The 22,104-nt window shown below is 43.3% G+C and overlaps 1 protein-coding gene across 5 annotated transcripts in view; it reads left to right on the forward strand.

The window, feature by feature from the left end:
• Window positions 1-22,104, forward strand: part of GTF2I (general transcription factor IIi) — a 62,993-nt gene that overhangs the window by 23,461 nt on the left and 17,428 nt on the right. For all 5 annotated transcript variants that reach the window (XM_065852824.2, XM_065852825.2, XM_071817128.1 and 2 more), the window contains 11 exons: window positions 6,366-6,428; window positions 7,035-7,139; window positions 10,317-10,382; window positions 12,597-12,780; window positions 15,064-15,122; window positions 17,081-17,152; window positions 17,338-17,521; window positions 17,846-17,904; window positions 18,932-19,003; window positions 20,515-20,698; window positions 21,164-21,222. In XM_065852824.2, the coding sequence (XP_065708896.1) occupies window positions 6,366-6,428; window positions 7,035-7,139; window positions 10,317-10,382; window positions 12,597-12,780; window positions 15,064-15,122; window positions 17,081-17,152; window positions 17,338-17,521; window positions 17,846-17,904; window positions 18,932-19,003; window positions 20,515-20,698; window positions 21,164-21,222 (1,107 nt within the window). The remainder of the gene's footprint in view (window positions 1-6,365; window positions 6,429-7,034; window positions 7,140-10,316; window positions 10,383-12,596; window positions 12,781-15,063; window positions 15,123-17,080; window positions 17,153-17,337; window positions 17,522-17,845; window positions 17,905-18,931; window positions 19,004-20,514; window positions 20,699-21,163; window positions 21,223-22,104) is intronic.

The following is a 22,104-nucleotide window of genomic DNA, read 5'->3' on the forward strand; positions in this document are numbered from 1 at the left end:
TCTTCTGAGTGGTAAAGAGCAATGTGTATCTCATTCAGATAAAACGTCATTCAATGAATAACTCCCCCTTTGCCCCCCTCCCAGTGTAGTTCTCCAATCTTGCATTTAAAACGAGACACAACTGAGTATATTGGTAGAAAGTATGGGGTCCTGTGGCCTAAAAGAGATTTTACCATTCCAAGTCGTGCCGCCTTCCCTGCAGTGAAGCAGCTTCTTCAAGTTGCTCCCGCTCAGATTTGAGCCAAAGATTGTACAAAGTATAAATTCATAGAATCCCAGAATGTCAGGGATTGGAAGGGACCTGGAAAGCTCATCCAGTCCAATCCCCCCATGGAGCAGGAACACCCAGCTGAGGTTCCACAGGAAGGTGTCCAGGCGGGTTTGAATGTCTGCAGAGAAGGAGACTCCACAGCCTCCCTGGGCAGCCTGGGCCAGGCTCTGCCACCCTCACCAGGAACAAGTTTCTTCTCAAATTTAAGTGGAACCTCCTGTGTTCCAGTTTGAACTCATTGCCCCTTGTCCTGTCACTGGCTGTCACTGAGAAGAGCCTGGCTCCGTCCTCCTGACACTCACCCTTTAGATATCTGTAAACATTAATGAGGTCACCCCTCAGTCTCCTCTTCTCCAGCTCCAGAGCCCCAGCTCCCTCAGCCTTTCCTCACACGGGAGATGCTCCACTCCCTTCAGCATCTTGGTGGCTGCGCTGGACTCTCTGCAGCAGTTCCCTGTCCTTCTGGAACTGAGGGGCCACAACTGGACACAAATTCGAGAGGAATTTGGGGGTTTGTGTGTATGTGAAGGTGCTGTGCAGAGAAGGAAACCTTAGAAAAGTCCCGTTATCCAGAGGAATGACACAAGCCTGCGCAAGAATTGCTACAGAATAAAGAAAATTGCTAGGGTCGTGGTTCTTACTAAAAATACCCTCCAGCAAAAGCTGGGCTTATTGATTTATGAGAAGAAACAACTTAACTGTTAGAGAGCAGCAATCTGCTTGGGGCTTCCTGGAGGAAATGATTTACTGATGACATTTCACAGTTACTGTTGTTCTCTGAGTGTTTCCTCTCACCAATCTGTACTGCTGACCAGAGCGCTCTGTGCCTCGGTGGCACGCGAAATGCTCCCATTAATCAAACAATGGGAAAATTACACCTGTAGGTGGACGTTCTTTTAGTGTTTTATTATATGGTAGTCGGCTGCAGCATTTGGATGTCGCCATGAGTTAATACTGAATTACTAAATTTAGTAATGGTGTAGCAGTACTTAGGAAGAAGACTGAGAAATAGGGACTTTAGCCATCAAAAACTTCATGTGGGTATTTTGAGAGTATTAGGGGCGATTTATCCGTCAGTGGGCACTAGAAGTACAGCAGTGGGTGGTTTTTTTCCAGCATCCTGGACAAATGTGAAGGTCAGTGCAGTGTTAAATGCTTTGGGTGACACCAAAGACATCCTGTTCTGCAAGAAAGGTCCGGATTTTGACTGTGGACTCAATAAGGAAAAGAACTGAGTGGAGATCTGCAGGACTGAGTAAAACACACTGGAGCATTTCAGCTATCACAGTGTTTCTGCATATGCCTTATCTATAAGTACCAGTTATTATGGCTCTGCTTAAAATGCTGTTTCTTAGTGTAGTGGTTGGAATGTGGTTTAGTCCTTGTACTCTTAGGTTGAACATATTCCTGTGCTCTGGGAATGATTCTTTTTCCATGGCTGCTGCAGAGGGACCAGCATTTAATCCAGCCCAAGCTCCAGACCAGCTGGGGATGTGCAAGGCCTGAGCCTAAAGCCAAGTAGCAGTTCCCGTGTTCTGGACTGTGTTAACACAGCATCTCTGTGCCCGTAAATCCTTCAATATGAGCCTCCTTGCAGACAGGAGAATGTGTCACTGATGCATCAATGTATTGGATGGTGACAGACACACATCTTGGCTTCTTACTAGAAGGCTGCCCACAAGAGCCAGGCTACCTTAAAGGCTTTTCACGGAAAAAAATGAGGTCAAAATACCACCAGTGTGAACAACTCTGAACCAATTAACAGAATAAAATTGAGAGCTCTACTTACTTTTTTTTTTCCCAATTTACAAAGAATTTTCTTAGCATATTCCTGCTTATTTTGGGACACGTACCATCTTCAGCAAGGCTTTTAGAGACAAAGCCCACACAGAACTGAGTAATTTGCTGACAAAGGACCAAACATTTCCTGGCAGAGGCGTGTTATCCTGTGAATTGTGTGGATGCAGGTCTTGAGTTACCATTGACACCTTGAAATTAAAACTGAGGGAACTGGAAGCGGAAGGAAAAGGCTGTAAACAATGTGTCCTGGGAATTGGCTGCTCTGACTTATAAACCGCTGACATCTTTTCTGTGTCACTGGTCACCGGGTGGTTGAACAGTGCTGACAGTTTTGGGATTTCAGGAAATGTTAGAGGGAGGTGTTTAAAATATAGAATATTCATCCAAAACCAAATGAGTTTGAAAATGTCCTCTGCCCCAAATGGGAATGTAAAGTGTGCTTTTGTTCTCATCCTGGAGTGTTCAAAGTCATGAACATCTTTCCATGTGTTTCTAACAATGAAGTATTTCTTCTTTGGGGATCTCTTGCAATACTCGAAGTATCCTCCATTTTAATGGGACTGAAACAGTAAAGCTAGCCCAGCAGTAATGTGACACTCAGCATGGACATTCTATCTTACACCAAGAAATCCCAGAGAATATATTGAAGAAAACAAGAAAGCATGATGTTGTGCATTTGGAGATTACCCCGGTAGTTGCATATTCATGTTGCTGCCATCTGCGGCGTGAAAAAAAGACCCAAAAAAGTGAGCATCACCGACAGTGCAAATCCAGGAGATGGTAAATCTGATACTTCTGCCCAGTGGCGCAGGTTTGTAGTATGGTGTCAGGTCATATCCATTCGGAACTGAGAGATTTGAAGCCAGTGAAAGGAATAGCTGTGACTGGAGGGAATGGCAGCTGCTCCTCGTTTTAAAGGGGTTGTTAGAAGATTAAAAATCACAGAATCACAGAATGTCAGGGGTTGGAAGGGACCTGGAAAGCTCATCCAGTGCAATCCCCCCATGGAGCAGGAACACCCAGCTGAGGTTCCACAGGAAGGGGTCCAGGCGGGTTTGAATGTCTGCAGAGAAGGAGACTCCACAACCTCCCTGGGCAGCCTGGGCCAGGCTCTGCCACCCTCACCAGGAACAAGTTTCTTCTCATCTTTAAGTGGAACCTTTTGTGTTCCAGTTTGCACCCATTGAACCTTGTCCTGTCATTGGTTGTCACTGAGAAGAGCCTGGCTCCATCCTCCTGACACCCACCCTTTAGATATCTATAAACATTAATGAGGTCACCCCTCAGTCTCCTCTTCTCCAGCTCCAGAGCCCCAGCTCCCTCAGCCTTTCCTCACACGGGAGATGCTCCACTCCCTTCAGCATCTTGGTGGCTGCGCTGGACTCTCTCCAGCAGTTCCCTGTCCTTCTGGAGTTGAGGGGCCACAACTGGACACAATATTCCAGGTGTGGTCTCCCCAGGGCAGAGCAGAGGGGCAGGAGAACCTCTCTGACCTACTGACCACCCCCTTCTAACCCACCCCAGGTACCATTGGCCTTCCTGGCCACAAGGGCCCAGTGCTGGCTCATGGTCACCCTGCTGTCCCCAGGACCCCCAGGTCCCTTTCCCCTACACTGCTCTCTAATAGGTCATCCCCCAACTTATACTGGAACCTGGGGTTGTTCTTACCCAGATAACATATTTCTAACAGGCATTTGAGAAGTTTGCGATTTATGGCAATAGCAGTGTTTTACACAGGTTTCACCTCAATGCAGAATCCTAGTCCAGGTCCATGATTAGGTGCTGGTTGGTGTTTATCTGCTCACAAAGGACCAAGTTGTACTTGAAGTGTTGCGGAATCCTACAAATCGTACCATACTGCAAGGTTTTGCTTCTAATGCCTGTGGTTTTAGTAACTAAATCTCCCACCTTTGTGGCTGTCCTTTCTCTGCTATACCTGCTGCAGTGGAATTCAATTCTTACCTCTCGAGTTCTCTTTTTTTCATTTTTTTTATTTCCTCCTACTTTAATTTCTAAATGGAGCTTTTTTTTGATCTTGTTACCACTGTAATTGGTTTTGGCTTCTCTTAGTAATGTGATCTGGGTGTATCTGCCTGTTTTGTGCATGAATGTATTAAAGTGGAGAAGTATCTGCTTTTGTTAATATTTCCTGGTGGTAGAACTTTCAGAATTCTTTTAAATTTCATTTTCTAGGCTTTACTAAATTAAGCTACCAGAATATATAGGTTTACACTTTTTAATTTCTGAAACCTTTTTTTCCTACTGCTTTTCCCTCTGTCAAAGCTGGAAGTTTCATAAAATAATCTGTGCGGGTCATCTGAAAAAAAAAGTGATGGGTTTACTACGTGTGCTGTGGTTTTCACTGACATTAAAGCTGGGGGATTGAATTTGCTGTGCTTAATCCCAAGGGCTGTAAGCCTAGGAAGGGTATTTTTTAACTAAAGAAATCTTTCTTTGAGTTTCAGTGCATCCAAGACTTCTCATTTTTCCTTTTTTATTGTGTCACAGCATATATTTGGCATGAAGATAATGCAATATAGAGACTATTGTGGGATATGTAGAGAAGGAGACACCACAACCTGGGTCCTTGTCGCCAGGAAGGCCAATGGTACCTGGGGTGGGTTAGAAGGGGGTGGTCAGTAGGTCAGAGAGGTTCTCCTGCCCCTCTGCTCTGCCCTGGGGAGACCACACCTGGAATATTGTGTCCAGTTGTGGCCCCTCAACTCCAGAAGGACAGGGAACTGCTGGAGAGAGTCCAGCGCAGCCACCAAGATGCTGAAGGGAGTGGAGCATCTCCCGTGTGAGGAAAGGCTGAGGGAGCTGGGGCTCTGGAGCTGGAGAAGAGGAGACTGAGGGGGGACTCATTCATGTTTACAGATATCTAAAGGGTGAGTGTCAGGAGGATGGAGCCAGGCTCTTCTCAGTGACAACCAATGATAGAACAAGGGGCAATGGGTGCAAACTGGAACACAAAAGGTTCCACTTAAAGATGAGAAGAAACTTGTTCCTGGTGAGGGTGGCAGAGCCTGGCCCAGGCTGCCCAGGGAGGTTGTGGAGTCTCCTTCTCTGCAGACATTCAAACCCGCCTGGACCCCTTCCTGTGGAACCTCAGCTGGGTGTTCCTGCTGCATGGGGGGATTGCACTGGATGAGCTTTCCAGGTCCCTTCTAACCCCCGACATTCTGGGATTCTGTGAATTTAAAAAAATTTTGTTGTTGTTTTTTTCTGAAAGCACCAGAAAAGTTCAAAGAAAAAGGTTCCAAGTGATCAGTTGATGTGATGGTTATTTTTATGACCATACTTCGTGTTCACGTTTACCAAAAACCATTACCTTCTTTCCTTTGTTTGTGCTTTGCATTTGCTGGTTATCTACCGAGCACCCACTCTGAATTAGATGGAAATATCATATCATGTTTTCCATGAACGAAATGATACATTTGACATAGCCTGAATATATAGATGAAGTGCCTCAGTAGATACTGTTGAATCTCTGCTATACGTGACATCATGGGAAGAGCCTTTGAAACAGAGATTCCTTCCGACTTGCTCCCCAAGTGATATTTTGCTTCCAGAGATTTGGAAGAAGATGCTCTTAAAAATACACAAGTGCAGCATCACTCTGCCAGAGTAATTAAAATATATTCCTTCATGCACTGCTGCTTAGTTTGCAAAAGAAGAAGTCCAATATAATTAGCTTCACTTTTTTCAAACTTTACTACAGTTAGATGCAAATTGCTCTTTCTCCCACTGTGTATTGATAGGGCTAATCCTATTTATTACGTTGGTGCAGACTGCCCCAACAAAAGCATTGTGATCATGAATTTCCGTCTAATTTTTCACTATTGGCCTTGCAGCCTGTTATGGAAATCATTATAGTGTAACAACTATGGGTCTGTATAAATGGTAAAGAAATACATCATCTGTAGGGACACACAGCCTTTGTTTGTATTTCCAATAGTCCTTGATAATAAAGGGGAAAATATTTACGATTTTATTAATCCTATTAAGCCAAGAATAAGGAATATCTTACTGTCGTTAGCACCAACTCTGTGCTGCTGCACACACAATTTAACAAGGATAATCCCCACCTCCTTACCCTTGTCTACAGAATTGCTTAAAGGCTTATGGTAAAATATCTTTGTTTCTGTTTTTGTATCATGCTGTGAATGTAAAACGTTTCAGTGAGCCGGGGAACTTCTTTGACAAGTGTTTGCTTAAATACAAAATCACGGAGTGTTTGGTTAAACATCTTTTCTGTGTCCATCACTCAGCATTCCTGTTTTTCCCCCTTCAGATCCCTCCCAACGCGCCTCCTCAGAAACCAGTGAGGATCCCGAGGTCGAGGTCACCATCGAAGGTTAGTTCTCCGCTCCATTGATTTCAAGCTGTTGGGCATTTTGATGTCCAAAATCTGGTTTACAATGGCTGCGTTACTTGGCACTGGATAACCAGGATTATGTGCCAGTATTGGCTGCAGTTTGGATTGTGCCCTGCTTGGTAAACATACCTAGTCCATCAGTTTTACATTGGTCTGAAACAAGTTTTAGCACCTTGAGCTCTTCAAGATCAAACTTAGGTGCTGCGTTTCAGCAGAAGGACACTTCCAACTAGATAAAAAATATAATCTGTGCCCGCGCAATTTATTTCCTGATTTCTTTTGCTCTTGTGTAGTCATTTTATGATCATGAGACGCCTGGTTGTGTTTCAGAACGCAATATTGTTTTCCTTAGGAGGTACAGAAGGAGATTTGCTTTTGGCTGTCTTGTGCCTTGTGCTGCTCTCTTGGGCAAATTGCTGATACACAGCCCAGCAGGTTTCTAAAGTTACTCACATAAGTAACTAATAGCAAAATTTGATGCCCTGATGAAGCACAGCTCAATACTTGCATTAGAGCTTTGAAATTCCAATGTTACACATGCCTTCTCTGGACATTACAACAGTGATATTTTTATGTTTCTTTAAGATGATGATGATGACTACTCACCCCCTAACAAGAGAGCGAAGAGCACCGAGTCACCTAATGACGCTGCCAGTACTGGGAGAAGAAAAGCGAGAGAGTTCAATTTTGGTAAGAAAACATTATTTTGTGTCTGCTCAGTTTTATAAAAAGTTATTAGACATTTTTACACTGCTGGAGTGAGACACGCCAGTGCAAGTATTCATTTAAGAGCCCGGGGCTCTTCGTAGATATATCGCAGCAGTATGATCATCATTGCAGGCTATCTCTGTTTCTCGTTATTCGAAGTGACCATCTAAATAGACACTGAAGTACTGTAATAAAATAAAAATAAGTTTAGATTTTTGTCAGCTGATTTCATGGACAAGATAAGACTGAATTTACTAGTGCACTGATTTACAGCAAACCCAAGGTCAGGAGCCTGTCTCTCTTGATACTGCTGTGGACAATGGAGATGGCTGAGGGAGGCACGTTTGGGAAGATAACCAAATGACTCCATTACACTGAATAGCTTGCTTTGATCCCTCTGGACACACAAAAAGTTGGGTCTTTGCGGCAGTGCTCTTTCATGATACCTGACATGGAGTTCTCGCTGCAGAAATGCATCTACACCCTGTAGTTATTCTGGTTAAAGGATATGTCCCATGTTCTTGTTTTGGTTTGGTTTCCAGACGGATAGCCTATGAATCTGTAATTCTGTAAGGTTCTGCAGTCAGGAATATGTCCTTTGGCACAGTGTTTGAGATGTTATTAGAGATGCTGGGATGTGAGGTCAATGGAAAAAGCCCCCTGGAAGCTTTTCTGACATCTGTTTTGCGTGAAATGCTATTTCACACTAATTTCAGTGACAAATAATAAAACACTGTTGAGATCTCCATTCTCAAAAGATCATTAACATTAATAGGCAGTTCAACATGTAGCGTTAGTTAGTTTTGGTTGGGTCAGGAGAACATAATGGCAACATTAGTAGAGGAGAAGACTGAGCATTTAATACTGCAGAAGCTTTTGCTAGAATATATTCCCTTAGTAGAAAGGAATATCTAAGCTTGACAGGCCAGCAGTGTTTGAAGGGAATAAACAGGGGTTTAATTAGACACGGAGAGGAAAGGTATTAAAATATTAGGATGATGAAAGTTTGAGTTGAGCTTGCAATGTTGAAAGACCAGTTAAAGAACGTGTCGCCACTTACCTGCTCGCTGGTGCTTCTGAGCTGACCTGGTAGATTCTCCCTGGGCTGTTTTCTCTTGACCACCGGCTGTACAGTCAGATTACAACGTTTTCAGCTCACGGGTTACTGAGAGATCTTTATTCCTGGGCTTCATAAATGATACTGCGGTTATTGCCCCTCATACCCACTTTTGGGGTTGACCTGCAGAAAGTGGTATTTATCGTGTTGCAAGGTCTGGTTAAAATACAAAATGAATGTGAGATTTGCAGAAATAGACTTCATTTGCTGTAATGAAAGAAAGAGCAACTGTTGGTAGTTGCAGTGCTGCAGTTTGGACATTTCCAAAGACTTTGCACCTTTGTCTGGTGAAGTCCAGTGTTAATAGACAGGAGACAAGAGGTGTTGAATTCTCTCGTGAATAGCTGCAGAATGACAAAGTCACATGCGCTCTGAAGACTGGAAAGGAGGTGCAGGTGCTTGAGAGAGAAATCTGCCTCATCTGATAAGGACTTTCAGTATTTTACATAATGCTGAGATCCAGATGTTTGATAGCTGGAGTTGGAGAGACTTTGTATGTGTCTTGAGTCAGAGATCAGGTACCCCGAGTGACCCGAGAAACAGGGTGAATAATGTGCTGGGCTCTTAGTTTCATGGAAACAGGAAAACAAAGTGCAAAACAAAATAATTGGAAGCAGGGGGAGGAATGAAAAGTGTCTGGTAAAATAGAAATGGATAATCTTTGAGAAGGGCGACTGGATTTCAAAAATCTTTCTGAGCCAACTATTTAAGGTTAAAAATATCTTTGAAAGGAACTGGCATTGTCAATAAAAATCTCTTCCCATGATGTTTTTTTGCTTTCTTAGAGATTTTATCAAAGGCTCAAAGGCTTCAGGTTGTGTCCTGCAGTTGTGTTGTTGTGCTGCTCTGACTGAAAGTGAGTTAATCTTCTTCGTGCAGTTAGAAACTTCTCTTTTTTGTAGCCAGCACAATCATTGTTTTGGATTTAGTCTGAGAACAAGAAGATAACACCCCAGGACAGATCTTCAAGTAAGCAAGGCAGCATGTGAAAACACCCTTTTCCCTCTAAAAAAGGTCTTACTCTTGCCCACACCTGAAGCGTGGTGTCCTCCTGATATCCGTGACATTACCTTAAAAAATACAAGCTTAAATGCGGCCAAAGTTGTGTACACTGATCTGAAAATGAATATTTAAACCCCTTTCGATACGGAGTCAAAATTCAATCCTCTGTCTTGAGTGATAGAAGAGTTATTTTGACAACTGGAAGTGTAATGACTTGAATGGCCTCATTTTTTGACCCCTGTAGATGCAGGTCTTTGGTGTAAGAAATAAGCTGTAAGTACATCTGCTTATTAACTCATCCTTACAAGGCCAACCAGCATCTGGTCCCATCTACAAATGAGTTGTGGCACTTTCCGAAAAGCATTGAGATAGTAAATAAAGCTACGAAAATGTGTGCCCTCTGTCACAGGTGGAAAATGAGTCGTTAAAATTGTGCTGTTTAATCCAGCTCTCCATGGAGCACACGTTTGGATTTGGATAACTTCTGTCGTGCAGCCGCTGTCTTCTTTCAGAAATAGGATTTATGGGGATGTTTTGCAACATCAGAACTTGGAGAAATACTGGATTAAGGTAGAGGATGGCACGATGCCTCCTGACCCACACACTTGTTGTTTTGGCACAAATCTGTACTTCGTGTAGTCGCTGTAAGCTTTATCGAGCTTCAGTAATTAAGCTTTTCAGCACCCAGATTTAGGTGACTATTAACAGTACTGAGAGCTGCTGACTGAGCTGTCAAGGGGAAACCATTTGTGGAAGTTACTTTAGCTCCGTTTGTGTTGTGCTTTTGTTTTTGTTTTGTTGTTTTAACCTTGATTTAATATCTGCAGAAGTTCTGGAGGTAATCAGAAACATTCTATCCTTTTTCTTTCTGAATGTAGCCGTATACTTCAAGGTATAGCCCATACCATAGTCCATAGGCACGTGTATGCAACTGAGCAGTAAAAGTACACTGTGTATTTTCAGGTAGTGGTAACACAGATTTCACAAGAGATTCTCGGTTTTGTTTGTAGTCTTGACACGTCCTTCTCTTTTCTTTGCAGAGAAATGGAACGCGCGAATTACAGACTTAAGAAAGCAAGTCGAAGAGCTGTTTGAAATCAAATACGGTATGTGTTACGCTCCTTTCCGAACAATTCCCTCTAGTGCTTTGCACCGTAAATCGCAGCCCTTTGGCACGTGTCTTATGTTTGGCTCAGGCTCACACCAGTACTGACAGCACCGAAGGGTTACCTAGTATTAGGAGACTTAATACGGGGGGAAGTAGCTTTTTTGATGAGCAGAGTAATATCAAAATTGGTGCCTCTGTGTGGCACCTCAGTGTGAAACTTGATTTTCTTTTTCAGTTGTGCTCAGTTTCCTGGAGCTCCAGTGTGCACCCACATTGAGAGCTGGCCTGTTTTCAGTGATTACACTGTGTTCTTAAGTGAAATAATCTATTAAAATGGCTCTGGGGAGATGTTACCGCTGTTCCTTTCTGATTATGATTGATGTGCAGTGAAGCAACAATTCCAAGATTCTCCAAGGAGGAGAGAAAAAGAAGCACACATGTTAGACTTAGGGATTTGTCTCCAGATGTTGCACCCAGACACATTTTGTGTCCGTGTATTGCAGACTAAATCAGCATCGGCATAAGTTTCCAAATAAATGGTGGTGCTCCTCTGCCGTGAGAAGTGGAAGTGCTTTCAGAATGGACCTTGTGATTTGGAGTTATTGCACGTTCTGGGTGTGACTGTCATCTGAGATTTGAACAGCCCACTGAAAGCAACTCACACCAAGTAAAAACAGCTCCGAATCCGATTCACAGTATTTCAATTGCTCTAGAAAGGAGCACCATTCTTGGTGAATTGCTTTCATTTTGATTTTGGTGTTAGCATGTAGCCAGCCTAAAAATCTCCTGTGGACTCTCAATACGGAGCTAATCCTGACTTGCCACGATAGGCTGTATGGTATTAAATTATCCCTTTTTTCCCCATGGATGACAACATTTCATTGCTTCATGAACCAATTCCATACCAGGTTCCAGTGCTTTCTATTTGTATGGACATACAGTTTCCCATTTTCTGAAATGAGTTACGGATGTCCAGAATTCCCAGAGCGTTCCAGTTTTGGGCCATCTTCTATTTGGCAGTTAAAACCAAGCCTAGTTGAAACAAGGTTCTTCTCGCTGTTTTCTAAAATATTGGTATTCGACTCTCATCAGAGAACAAGACTTAAGATACACACAATGTTTTCAAAGCCTCCCTCCTTTGGGATGAGCTTCCAAGTGGTTCAAAGAGTATCTTACCCAAATGCCTCTAAAACCTAAATTGTCTTATTGCCTTTAAGAATTTCTGAGTTAGCGTGTTTTGTATACACCGATGTCTGAACCACAGACCAATTTCATGATACGTTCAGTTGCTTGAAAAGGTGCCCTGAGTAGTTTTGCTTTCAGAAGTCATGCCCCATCACTGGACTCTAATTTGGCCTTAGCTTGGCCTTTCTCTCCTCGAATAATTTTTTGCATCTAATTTCCATAGCAAACCAACAGAATGTACCGAACTATTTGCAGACCAGTCAGATGGTAATAGAGAATTCTTGTTGCGTGGCCTACAAAATTAGCATACCTTTGTGAGTAAAAAGAAATCAGCCCTTTTGGTATTTGCAAACCGTGGGGCCACTCTCCAGTATTTGCCAGCCTAATGGGTGTATTGATAGGATTGCGGTTCTCATAACTTGAAGAAATACATCGAGGTTATTTTCCAGCTGTGGGTGAATCTGTTATTTGCTTTTCATTTGCTTCAAAGAGTTCATTAGTAGGGCTATGCTTTTTTTTTGATGATATTAGAAGTATATTGGTTTTTTATTAGAGATTGCTTGCATTTCTAAAATACCCAAAGCTTTAGGAATTCACTCAAAAGAAGGGATTTGTGTCCCCCCTCCAAGGCATTAGTGACTCTTGTAACCCAATAGTAGTAACAGATAATAATAATCAGAGCTAATGAAATGTTTGGTCTGTAATCAAGTCTAGATAATTTCATCTTTCAAAATGTGTTATTAAACAGAACCAGAATACTGTGAAACTTCACTGTAACAGGTGCAGTCTCTGTTATTAAATGTTCACAGAGTAAAGGGAAAAGAGGAGAATCTGCATATGTATGCAGGTCTGCAGCTTGTTTACTGTGAATTAGAGTGATTTAGCTATAAAACAAAAACAAACCCCCACAAATAGGAATGCTCACGTGTTTAAATGTGCCTGTTCGCTAATTTGAAAGCTTTCAGGGTGATATCAGAGTAGAACCACAAACTACTCTAATGTTTTTTCTTCTCCTTTTTTCTTGAAGCTCAAGCTATAAAGGCGAAAGGTCCCGTGTCTGTCCCGTACCCGCTCTTCCAGTCCCATGTGGAAGATTTATACGTGGAAGGGCTGCCAGAAGGAATTCCCTTCAGGCGTCCGTCCACGTATGGCATTCCCCGTCTGGAGAGGATACTTCTAGCGAAGGAGCGAATCCGCTTTGTGATTAAAAAGTAAGGAAGTTTGCGTTTTTGTCCCTACAGGATTCATTGTTTTCTGCTGCCTCCGCTCTGCTTCATCTTATCCTCAAGAACTTCCAAACTGATTTCTACTGACCTGTTGTTGTGCAGCACTGATGAGTAATTTGATGTTCACTCATGTAAATTCAGCTTATTGGATCCACAGAGCACCACAGCACCACAGTGGTGGCTGAGATTAGAACATTTGTCTTCGATATTATGGCCTTCTTGTCATGGGCAGATCTCTTTGTACTATTTTAATCTCTGTAGCTATAATACGTGTTGGATCTTTGTTTCTGATTAAGTACATCTTAGACTTCCCAGGTAATTTTAATGTAATCTGGATGTGACCATGAAATGTTATGGCTCAGTTGAATATGTGTATCAGGCATCAAAAACATTTCACAGAACCACTCCTGCTTATTCCCCATGCTGCACGCATTGGTGTGCAGGCATTTCAGAGAGTGAGCTGAGCACACCGACTTCACCCCAGGGGTATGGGAGGCCTCCCAGCCTTCATCAACTCTAGAGTGATGCCCTACTAATGCAAGCCCAGCTACAGCCCTATCCCCCTTCAAGTCTAGTTTAAAGCTCTCCAAATGAGCCCTGCTAATTCCTGTCCCAGCATCCTTTTGCCCCTGTGAGATAAACGTTTCCCACATATCACTGTTTGGACTGGTGTCTTGTAAAACCAGCCATTATCAAAGAACCCAAAGCCCTGCCTGTAGCACCAGTCCTGTAGCCAGTTGTTTAGGGACTGAATTTTTCTATTCCCTCCCATATCATCACCCAAAATCGGAAGGAAGAGAAAATTGCTTGAGCCCCAGACTCTTTTACCATCCGTCCCAAGGCCTTGAAATCTTTCTTCATTCCTGTCAGACTGCGGGATGCAGCTTCCTCCCCACCTGTCTGGAAGATCAGCAGTGGGTAGTAGTCTGTTGGGTGCACGAGGTTGGGGAGCGTCCTGGTGATGTCCCTGATCCGGGCTCCAGGTAGACTGCACACTTCCCTATGATGAGGGCCAGCTCTGCAGATTGGGCCCTCTGTCCCCTCAGAAGGGAATTGCCTACTACAATTACCCTTCTTTCTTTCTTATCTGAGGCGGTCTTGAGGCCTGGGGTCAACTGCCTCTTTCTACGTGACCTCGTAGATGGGCCTTGCACCACATCCTCACCTACCTCTTCTTCAAGACCCAGGGCCTCAAACCTATTATGGAGTGGCACCTGGGGAAGCAAAGCAGGTAGGAAGGGGGATTGCCCACGGCCCTGAACTGGAACCTGCTTCCAACCCTCGTCATCTTTTCTGTCCCCTACCTCTGCCCGACAGCAACAGGGCAGGGGCTGTCTCAGGTCTTCTCCCTCGGCCCGACAGGGCAAGGGGTCCATGACCTTTTGGGGGTGTCCCCCTGGAGCCTCTCTGAGTGGCACACCAGGGAGTTACCCCACCAGTCGATTTTCTTTTCACACTCCCTGATGGTTCTCAGCATCTCAATCTCCTCCTTAAGCTTTGCAACCATGCTGAGCAGATCTTGCACCTGCTCACCCCTCACCCAGGTGGGACGCTGGCCATCGTCATCCGGCAGCAGCAGGCTCCGGCACTCCCTGCAGTCAGAAACCTGAACAGCCACGGTTCGGGGCAGACGGTCTGTCTGAGTTGCCACAGTCTTCTTCAGACAAGCTCTCTTTCTGGTCGAGGCCACGGTTGGCAACAGTGTGAGACAGGGGCAATAGGTGAGAGGGTCTAACTAGCAAAAGTGACAACCTCTACACCCTAGTGCACGCGTTACCACACCCGCTGCTGCAGCACAGCGTGGGTGCTACTCACCCGTGTCACAAGCCGATTGCCCCTTCCAGGACCTGGTGGGCAGCGTCTCAGAGGCTTTTTCAAGAGGAGGGGCGGGGAGGTGATTGCCCTCGCCGCGATAACACCCACTCATGTCAGCTGCTCTCGCAAGGGCTGCCGGGAGCTGCTGGGTCTCTCAAGAACAAAAGTGCCTGATTGAGAGAGAAAAAACCCCAAAAACAAGCTTCTCTGTACCTTGAGGATTTCACTTAATCAGGACCTGCCGAGCTGCCTCCGATCAGCTGATCTCAGGAACTGAGAACGTTTCTGTTAGTAGGATTCCAACCAGCTCTTACAATATTTTGATGTTGATGGAATTTAATGTTGGGGATCATGATCCCCTCTGTGGTTTTTTTTCCGATCAGGTAGCTGTAGGCTGTAAATTCTGGTTTGTGAAAGTGTGTGTCACTGAAGTGTGTATCTTCTATCTTTTAGGCATGAGCTTTTGAATTTGACACAAGATGATGCACCGTTGGACAAACCAGTTGCAGGAGGTAGGTCTTCAAACGTGTGAGTTGTACAAGTACAATACGATTTCCCATTTGTCAGTCTTTTGCTTTTACTAATGACAGATAGCAAATAATTCCATTTGTTTTGAATTTTCTTTAGCTACAAAGTGACAGCGGGTTTCCACTGGCTCTCCAGGCCAGTGTTAGTGACACTATCAATGGATTTAATTCCACTGGCCAGAAGGAAAAATAATGAACTAAGTGTTAGTCTGTTGAGATGTAGAGAAGAGGCAGTAGTTTCCATGGCTGATAGAGGGTAGGGAACTGTCTGTCACATGGAATAATTACCTACATAGAGTATTTGCCAAAATTAGATTAATTGAAATTAGATTAATTGAAATGCAATAATGAACATACTGCTTTTAGTGACAGTTATTGTTGCATCTGACTTGCTTGGATGATGAGACTCCGTTTTCATGCAAACAACGTGTTCTCACACTTCTGCTGTCAGCAATACTTCTCAGCAGATGCTCTTACAGGTTTTGTCTCCATCGAGCACCCATCCAAAGGTAACAAAAATGCCCATGTAAAACCAAGACTACAAGAACAGACTTTTGTTATAATTGCACCTGCGAACTCATTTCCTTGCAAGCTGGGAGAAAAAAAGTTTAGTATGGAGGAAGAAAAAAATGAAGTTTTGATATAATTATGCCTTTGGGCATTAGTTGGTGAATTACCTTCCAGGACTCGTGTTTTCTCTTCAGTTGTGTTCTACTGTCTCTTGGGCTTCAGGGTATTTTTTTCAATTGTCCAATTAAACCAAGTGTTGAAAGCTTGTAGGCATGAACCAGTGGCAGCAAACAAATTGATTCCAACCCCAGAATGCTAACTGCCAACCTCAGCCTGGCTGAACTGTGAATTTGTAATAATACCAGAGAAATTGTTAGTTCAGACAGGGACACAAACATTTAAATGCTCCTATCTGCACCACTGCAGCACGATTATGTTGTATTGTATACTCATAGTCTTCTGTTGTAAAAAGTTATATCAAAGGCTGTACTTAAAGTGAACATTAAGGATCTAAACTAAGCGAAGAAATTGTGTCAGAAGGATGTCACTTCAGCCTGTGTGTAGGAATTAAACCTTTCCTGCAGTATAAGTTAACTAGTGTCTTGAATCTTAATAACCTGCTGTTCCTTTGAGCACCAAATTTGACTACAAAAATAGTAGGCAGATTAATGACTTAACTGTACTCTTATGTGGGTTTTTTAATTAGCCCTTTTCTCTGTTTTTGTCATGTTTAATATGGTTATACTCATCATGAAGACAAAGCAGGTATGTTGCATATCCTGTAAAACCCCTGTAGCTAGGAAAACTCATGTCTCTGGTAGTGTCGAGGAACCATTTGGAGAGTTGAAACTACGTTACTTGTGATCACGAGAAGAATGACAGAATCCCCAGAATAATTTGATATAGTTATTAATCACCATTTAAAAAGTATTGTCCATGAACAGTAGGAGAAGTGGCTGCTGGTAATTCAACAAGAATATACAGCAAGGAGCAAGCTGCTGAGCGCACCCGTTTGCAGCATCTTGGTTAGTGAAAATTCCTTAAAAACAAATTTTCATCCCATTTGTGTACCAAACGCTGCACTGAATATCAAGATAATTTTTTTAGAAAATGAAACTGGCAAAAAATCTAATCCCATCTCCAAATGGGATGTATGGATTGGGGCAGATGATGGCAGCATTGCAGTTCTTCCTACCAGTACACTGTGTGCCTTTTGTAGCACGAGCGATGTCACTTGTTCGATGGGTTTTTGTACAGTTTTATATTCTGTCCTTTTTTTTTTTAAATAATTAATTTTCCCTGTTGCAAGTTGAATCTTTGCGTAGCATTTTCTGGCTTGCCTGAAAATGCAGGATAGCTGTGCCTGCTATAAACTGAACAACTGGAAATAATGAGGGCATGTTGGTTTTGTTCTGTGTCCCTCTCACATACAGTGAAAGAGGACTGGTATGCCAGGATCACCAAACTCAGGAAAGTGGTAGATCAACTCTTCTCTAAAAAGTTTGGTGAGTACAGTATTATTATTATCTTTCATGGCTTTGTATTTCTTGAAGGTTCCACAGATCACATGATTGCAACAGCCTGAGGAATTGGGAGCTTAGGTAGCTTTTCACAAAGATGTTGACCGAACTGTTGAAAAAAAAGTTGTTGGCCAAACTGTCCAGTTACTGGTTGTGTTTTGCTCTAACAGCCGAGGCCCTGGGGAGCACAGAGCCAAAAGCTGTTCCCTACCAGAAATTTGAGGCCCATCCTACTGAGCTCTATGTCGAAGGGCTGCCAGAGAACATCCCCTTTAGGAGCCCCTCCTGGTACGGAATCCCTCGCCTTGAAAAAATAATTCAAGTGGGCAACAGAATAAAATTTGTGATCAAAAGGTACGTGTTTGTTATAATACCCAAACACTTTTTTGCTTCTTTTTAAGAAAGAGGCCAAACAAAGCACCCTTTGTGTAACCAGGCACTTGGTTTCATTAAGTCATGAAGCATTTGTTTACCAAATAGGCAGATTAAACATTCTGCATTATAAAGTAGGTATTTGCAATCCAGACAAGTCTTCAGGAATATCTTTGTAGCATGTTCACAGGTGTGAAAGTCATAGTAGAAAAACCCAAACTCCCAAACTTTTCAATTCATGCCATAATAAGTACTGGTGTTGAATTTATGTCAAGAATGGACAGGTGGTTTGTTTTCTGGTTGCAGGCCAGAGCTGCTCACTCTCCCTTCAGCTGAAGTTATTCAGCCCAAGCCGAACACTCTGGGTAAGAGTCTCCGAGTGCGAATCGTGGCGTTTGGTGGGGAAACACATTTGGGTCAGTGCAACATTTTTCAGCGTGTAACGGTTTGGTGATGGGTGTGCTGACATGCTCTTCCTGAGGTCTGAAAAGAATAAATGGGTCGTTGTGAACATGGGTGGCTTTCTGGATCGTTTAAAGTAAATTAGTGTAACTCCTTTGCCAGTAAGACTACAACACATGGATAAATATGAACACACATGCCAGTGTTAAATACCGGTGAAATCTATCAAATAAGTAGGTGAGATTGCAAAAAACATTCATGCATTTTGCCTTGGAAATATAAGAAGCTAAAAATGAACAAGATCAGGTGATTTTTTTTTTTTTTAGTCAAAAATACAATTCGGAAACAAAAACTTTCTGCATAGCTTCCTTCATGCAAGCTGTCCACAACGCTGAATGGTGTTAGCTCAGTAGTGGTTAATTGTTACTTGTGGTTTATGATGAAAAGTAATGAATTATGGTGCCGTTTGTCAGAAATGAAGTGCTTTTTATTGCTGCTAGTGTCCCTTGCTTTCTTCTCTACCTAAGCTACAAATTGACTGCTCTGGCCAACACTCCTATAATTGGCTTTTATTGACAATGGAGAGCACAACTGGAGATGATTTTTTGATGCTAATCAAAATGTTTAGCAAAGCACTCTTTGAATCTTCATCTTCTGCTCTAAAGAGCATTATTCTTATGCAGTATGATTAATTAATTCCGACTTCATAAGAGCCACAAGAGTAATTCCTTCCTGCATCTCAAGGCTCTGAAGAGCAAGTTCTCCCACTTGGGCCAATGTTTGAAATTTGTAACTATATATAAATGATGTTCTGTTATGTAGTGTGTATCATTTAAGCTACCATTAATAATCATTACTCATGTGTCCTTGTCTACTCAGATGTCATTGTGTTGATAGTTTACAAGTTCTTGTGTTGAAAGAAGTGTGTTTGAATGTACCACTTCATCTAGAACTGGGTGATACTCTGACATGCACATTTCTGATTTTCAGTGAAAGACGATTGGAATGTCAGGATCACAAAGCTGAGAAAACAAGTAGAAGAGATATTTAATATGAAGTTTGGTAAGCTAAATGTTAGATGAACTGTTTTATAATGCTGCTGCATTTTAAAACTCATCTGTAAAGAGTTTTAAATTTTACTGTGCTTCACTTATTTGAACATCAAAGTTGTACTAGGGTAAATATGAAAATCTTGAGTATTCTCACCTGCTTTTTACTGACTCTTTCCTATAAATGACACAAATGACTTTCACACAGAATCACAGAGTGGACTGGGTTGGAAAAGACCTCAGAGATCATCCAGTCCGACCCTTGGTCCAACTCCAGTCCATTGACCAGATCATGGCACTAAGTGCCATGGCCAATCTCAGTTTAAAAACCTCCAGGGCCGGTGAGTCCAGCACCTCCCTGGGCAGCCATTCCAATGCCTGACCACTCTCTCTGCACAGAATTGCTTTCTAATATCCAGCCTAAATGTCCCCTGGCAGAGTTGAAGCCCATGCCCCCTTGTCCTATTGCTGACTGCCTGGGAAAAGAGACCAATCCCACCTGGCTAGAACTGCCCTTCAGGTCGTTCTAGAGAGTGCTAAGGTCACCTCTAAGCCTCCTCTTCTCTAGGCTGAACAAGCCCAGCTCCCTCAGCCTCTCCCCATAGCTCTTGTGTTCAAGTCCCTTCCCCAGTCTTGTTGCTCTTCTCTGGACCCGCTCCAGCACTTCAATCTCTTTCCTGAGCTGAGGGGCCCAGAACTGAACACAATACTCCAGGTGTGGCCTCCCCAATGCAGAGTACAGGGGAAGGATCACTACCCTTGTCCTGCTGACCACGCTATTTTGGATACAGGACAGGATCCCATTGGCCTTCTTGGCCACCTGGGCACACTGTTGGCTCATGTTGAGCTTCCTGTCCATTAGTCCCCCCAGGTCCCTTTCTGCCTGACTGCTCTCCAGCCACTCTGTGCCAGCCTGGAGCACTGCAGGGGGTTGTTGTGGCCAAAGAGCAGGACCCGGCACTTGGCCTTGTTGAACTTCATCCCATTGGAATCAGCCCATTTTTCCAGTCTATCCAGATCCCTCTGCAGGGCCCTCCTGCCTTCCAGCAGGTCGACACTCCCTCCCAACTTGGTGTCATCAGCAAATATGCTGATGATGGTCTCAATCCCCTCATCTAAATCATCAATAAAGATGTTGAACAGGACTGGACCCAACACTGACCCCTGGGGGACACCACTAGCGTCTGGGTGCCAGCTGGATGCAACCCCATTCATCCTAGGTCTTAGTTTTTCTAGTTGTGTGACAAGAAATTTTATGTGCACGAAAAGCTTTTGGATGAAAAACGTTCTCAGAAAAAAGTATTTGACACCGCAGGCTTAGATGTTTTTTGTAACAATGTGGACCAAGTCCCCATTTGCAGTTATTCTGCAGAAAATAATAGAAAATCTATTTTAATATTTCTCTTGGGGTTTGTTTTTGTTATCTCTGAGTAGCAGAGCTTCTGTATGCCAAGCTCCTCAGAATCATTGAGATCACATAGCACCCATTGAGTGTGTAAACTGTTGTTCATTCTCTGTTTTCAGCCCAAGCTCTGGGGCTCTCAGAGGCGGTGAAGGTTCCCTATCCTGTATTTGAATCAAACCCCGAGTACCTGTGCGTCGAAGGTTTGCCCGAAGGAATCCCCTTCCGGAGTCCCACCTGGTTTGGAATTCCACGCCTTGAAAGGATTGTCCGTGGGAGCGGCAAAATCAAATTTGTTGTTAAAAAGTATGTTTCTAATTCAGTTATTTCTTTTACTCCTGATTTTGAAGTTATTTGATTTTCTTCCCAGCAGCTTTAGGCTTTAAATGTTACCTAAATTCGCTTTCCATAAAACAGAACATTTTGCTCATATGTTCTACCTCATAAAAGGATATACCTTCCTTATTTAACTTGTATAGATGTATCAATTGCATGCTTCATGCACCAGGGATCTATGGGAAAAAATGACCTTGTACCTAGAGAAATAAACCCAAAAGAAAATTATGGCGTAGAAAATGTAGCTTTATGTTTTTTAACTTTTTGTGGTTAAAGTAGATGAAGAGTCACCTCTGCTTCTAGCAAAGCTTTATTATAGAGAGCTGATGTTATGTAAATTGGAACTCAACTGAATTCCAAGTAATTTGTGACATTTTGTGGTATAATTTTTCTCGCATGTGTGATTGATTGGATCATGTTCTGTTCAACTTTTAGGCCTGAGCTTGTCACTTCCTATTTGCCTCCAGGACTGGCCAGTAAAATAACCACTAGAGGTAAACCATTAGTTATTATTTGCTGCCATCAACTCATAAATATTTACTTTCTGCTTCCTTAGCAGACTGAGAGATTGTTGTGGTTAAAAAAAAAAGCAGGTGTTGCAAACAAAAGACATTATTTAACGTGATCTAGCACAGAGTGTCAGCCACTCCTCCCAGCTTGATGTCATCAGCAGATTTGCTGACAGTCACTCTATTCCCTCATCCAAGTCATTGATGAATATATTGAATAATACCGGCCCCAGTACTGACCCCTGAGGCACTGCACTGGATCCAGGCCTCAACTGGACTCTGCCCCATTGACCACGACTCTCTGACTTCTTCCCTTCAGCCAGTTCCCAGTCCACCTCACTACCCGTTCATTCAGACTGCAGTCCCTCAGTTTAGCTGTGAGGATGCTGTGGGACACTGTGTCAAATGCCTTGCTCAAGTCAAGGTAGAGCACGTCCACCGCTCTGCCATCATCCATCCATCTTGTTATGTCCTCATAAAAGTCAATGAGGTTGGTCAAGCACGACTTCCCCTTGGTGAAGCCATGTTGACTGCCCCTAATGACCCTCTTATCCCTGAGATGCCTTGAGATGGCACCAAAGAGAAGTCGTTCCATCAGTTTCCCAGGGATGGAGGTGAGGCTGGCTGGTCTATAGTTACCTGGGTCCTCCTTCTTACCCTTTTTGAAGACTGGAGTGACATTTGCTTCCCTCCAGTCCTCAGGCACCTCTCCTGTTTCCCAAGACTTGGCAAAGATGATGGAGAGCCAGCTCCGTCAGCACCCATGGGTGCATCCCAACCGGACCCATGGATTTATGGATGTCCAGATTGCCTAACTTCTCCCTAGCCCAGTCCTCATCAACCGAGGCAAACTCCTCCATTGTCCTG

This window comes from Patagioenas fasciata, chromosome 19 (assembly GCF_037038585.1).
Source record: "Patagioenas fasciata isolate bPatFas1 chromosome 19, bPatFas1.hap1, whole genome shotgun sequence".
In the NCBI taxonomy this organism is placed as follows: Eukaryota; Metazoa; Chordata; class Aves; order Columbiformes; family Columbidae; genus Patagioenas; species Patagioenas fasciata.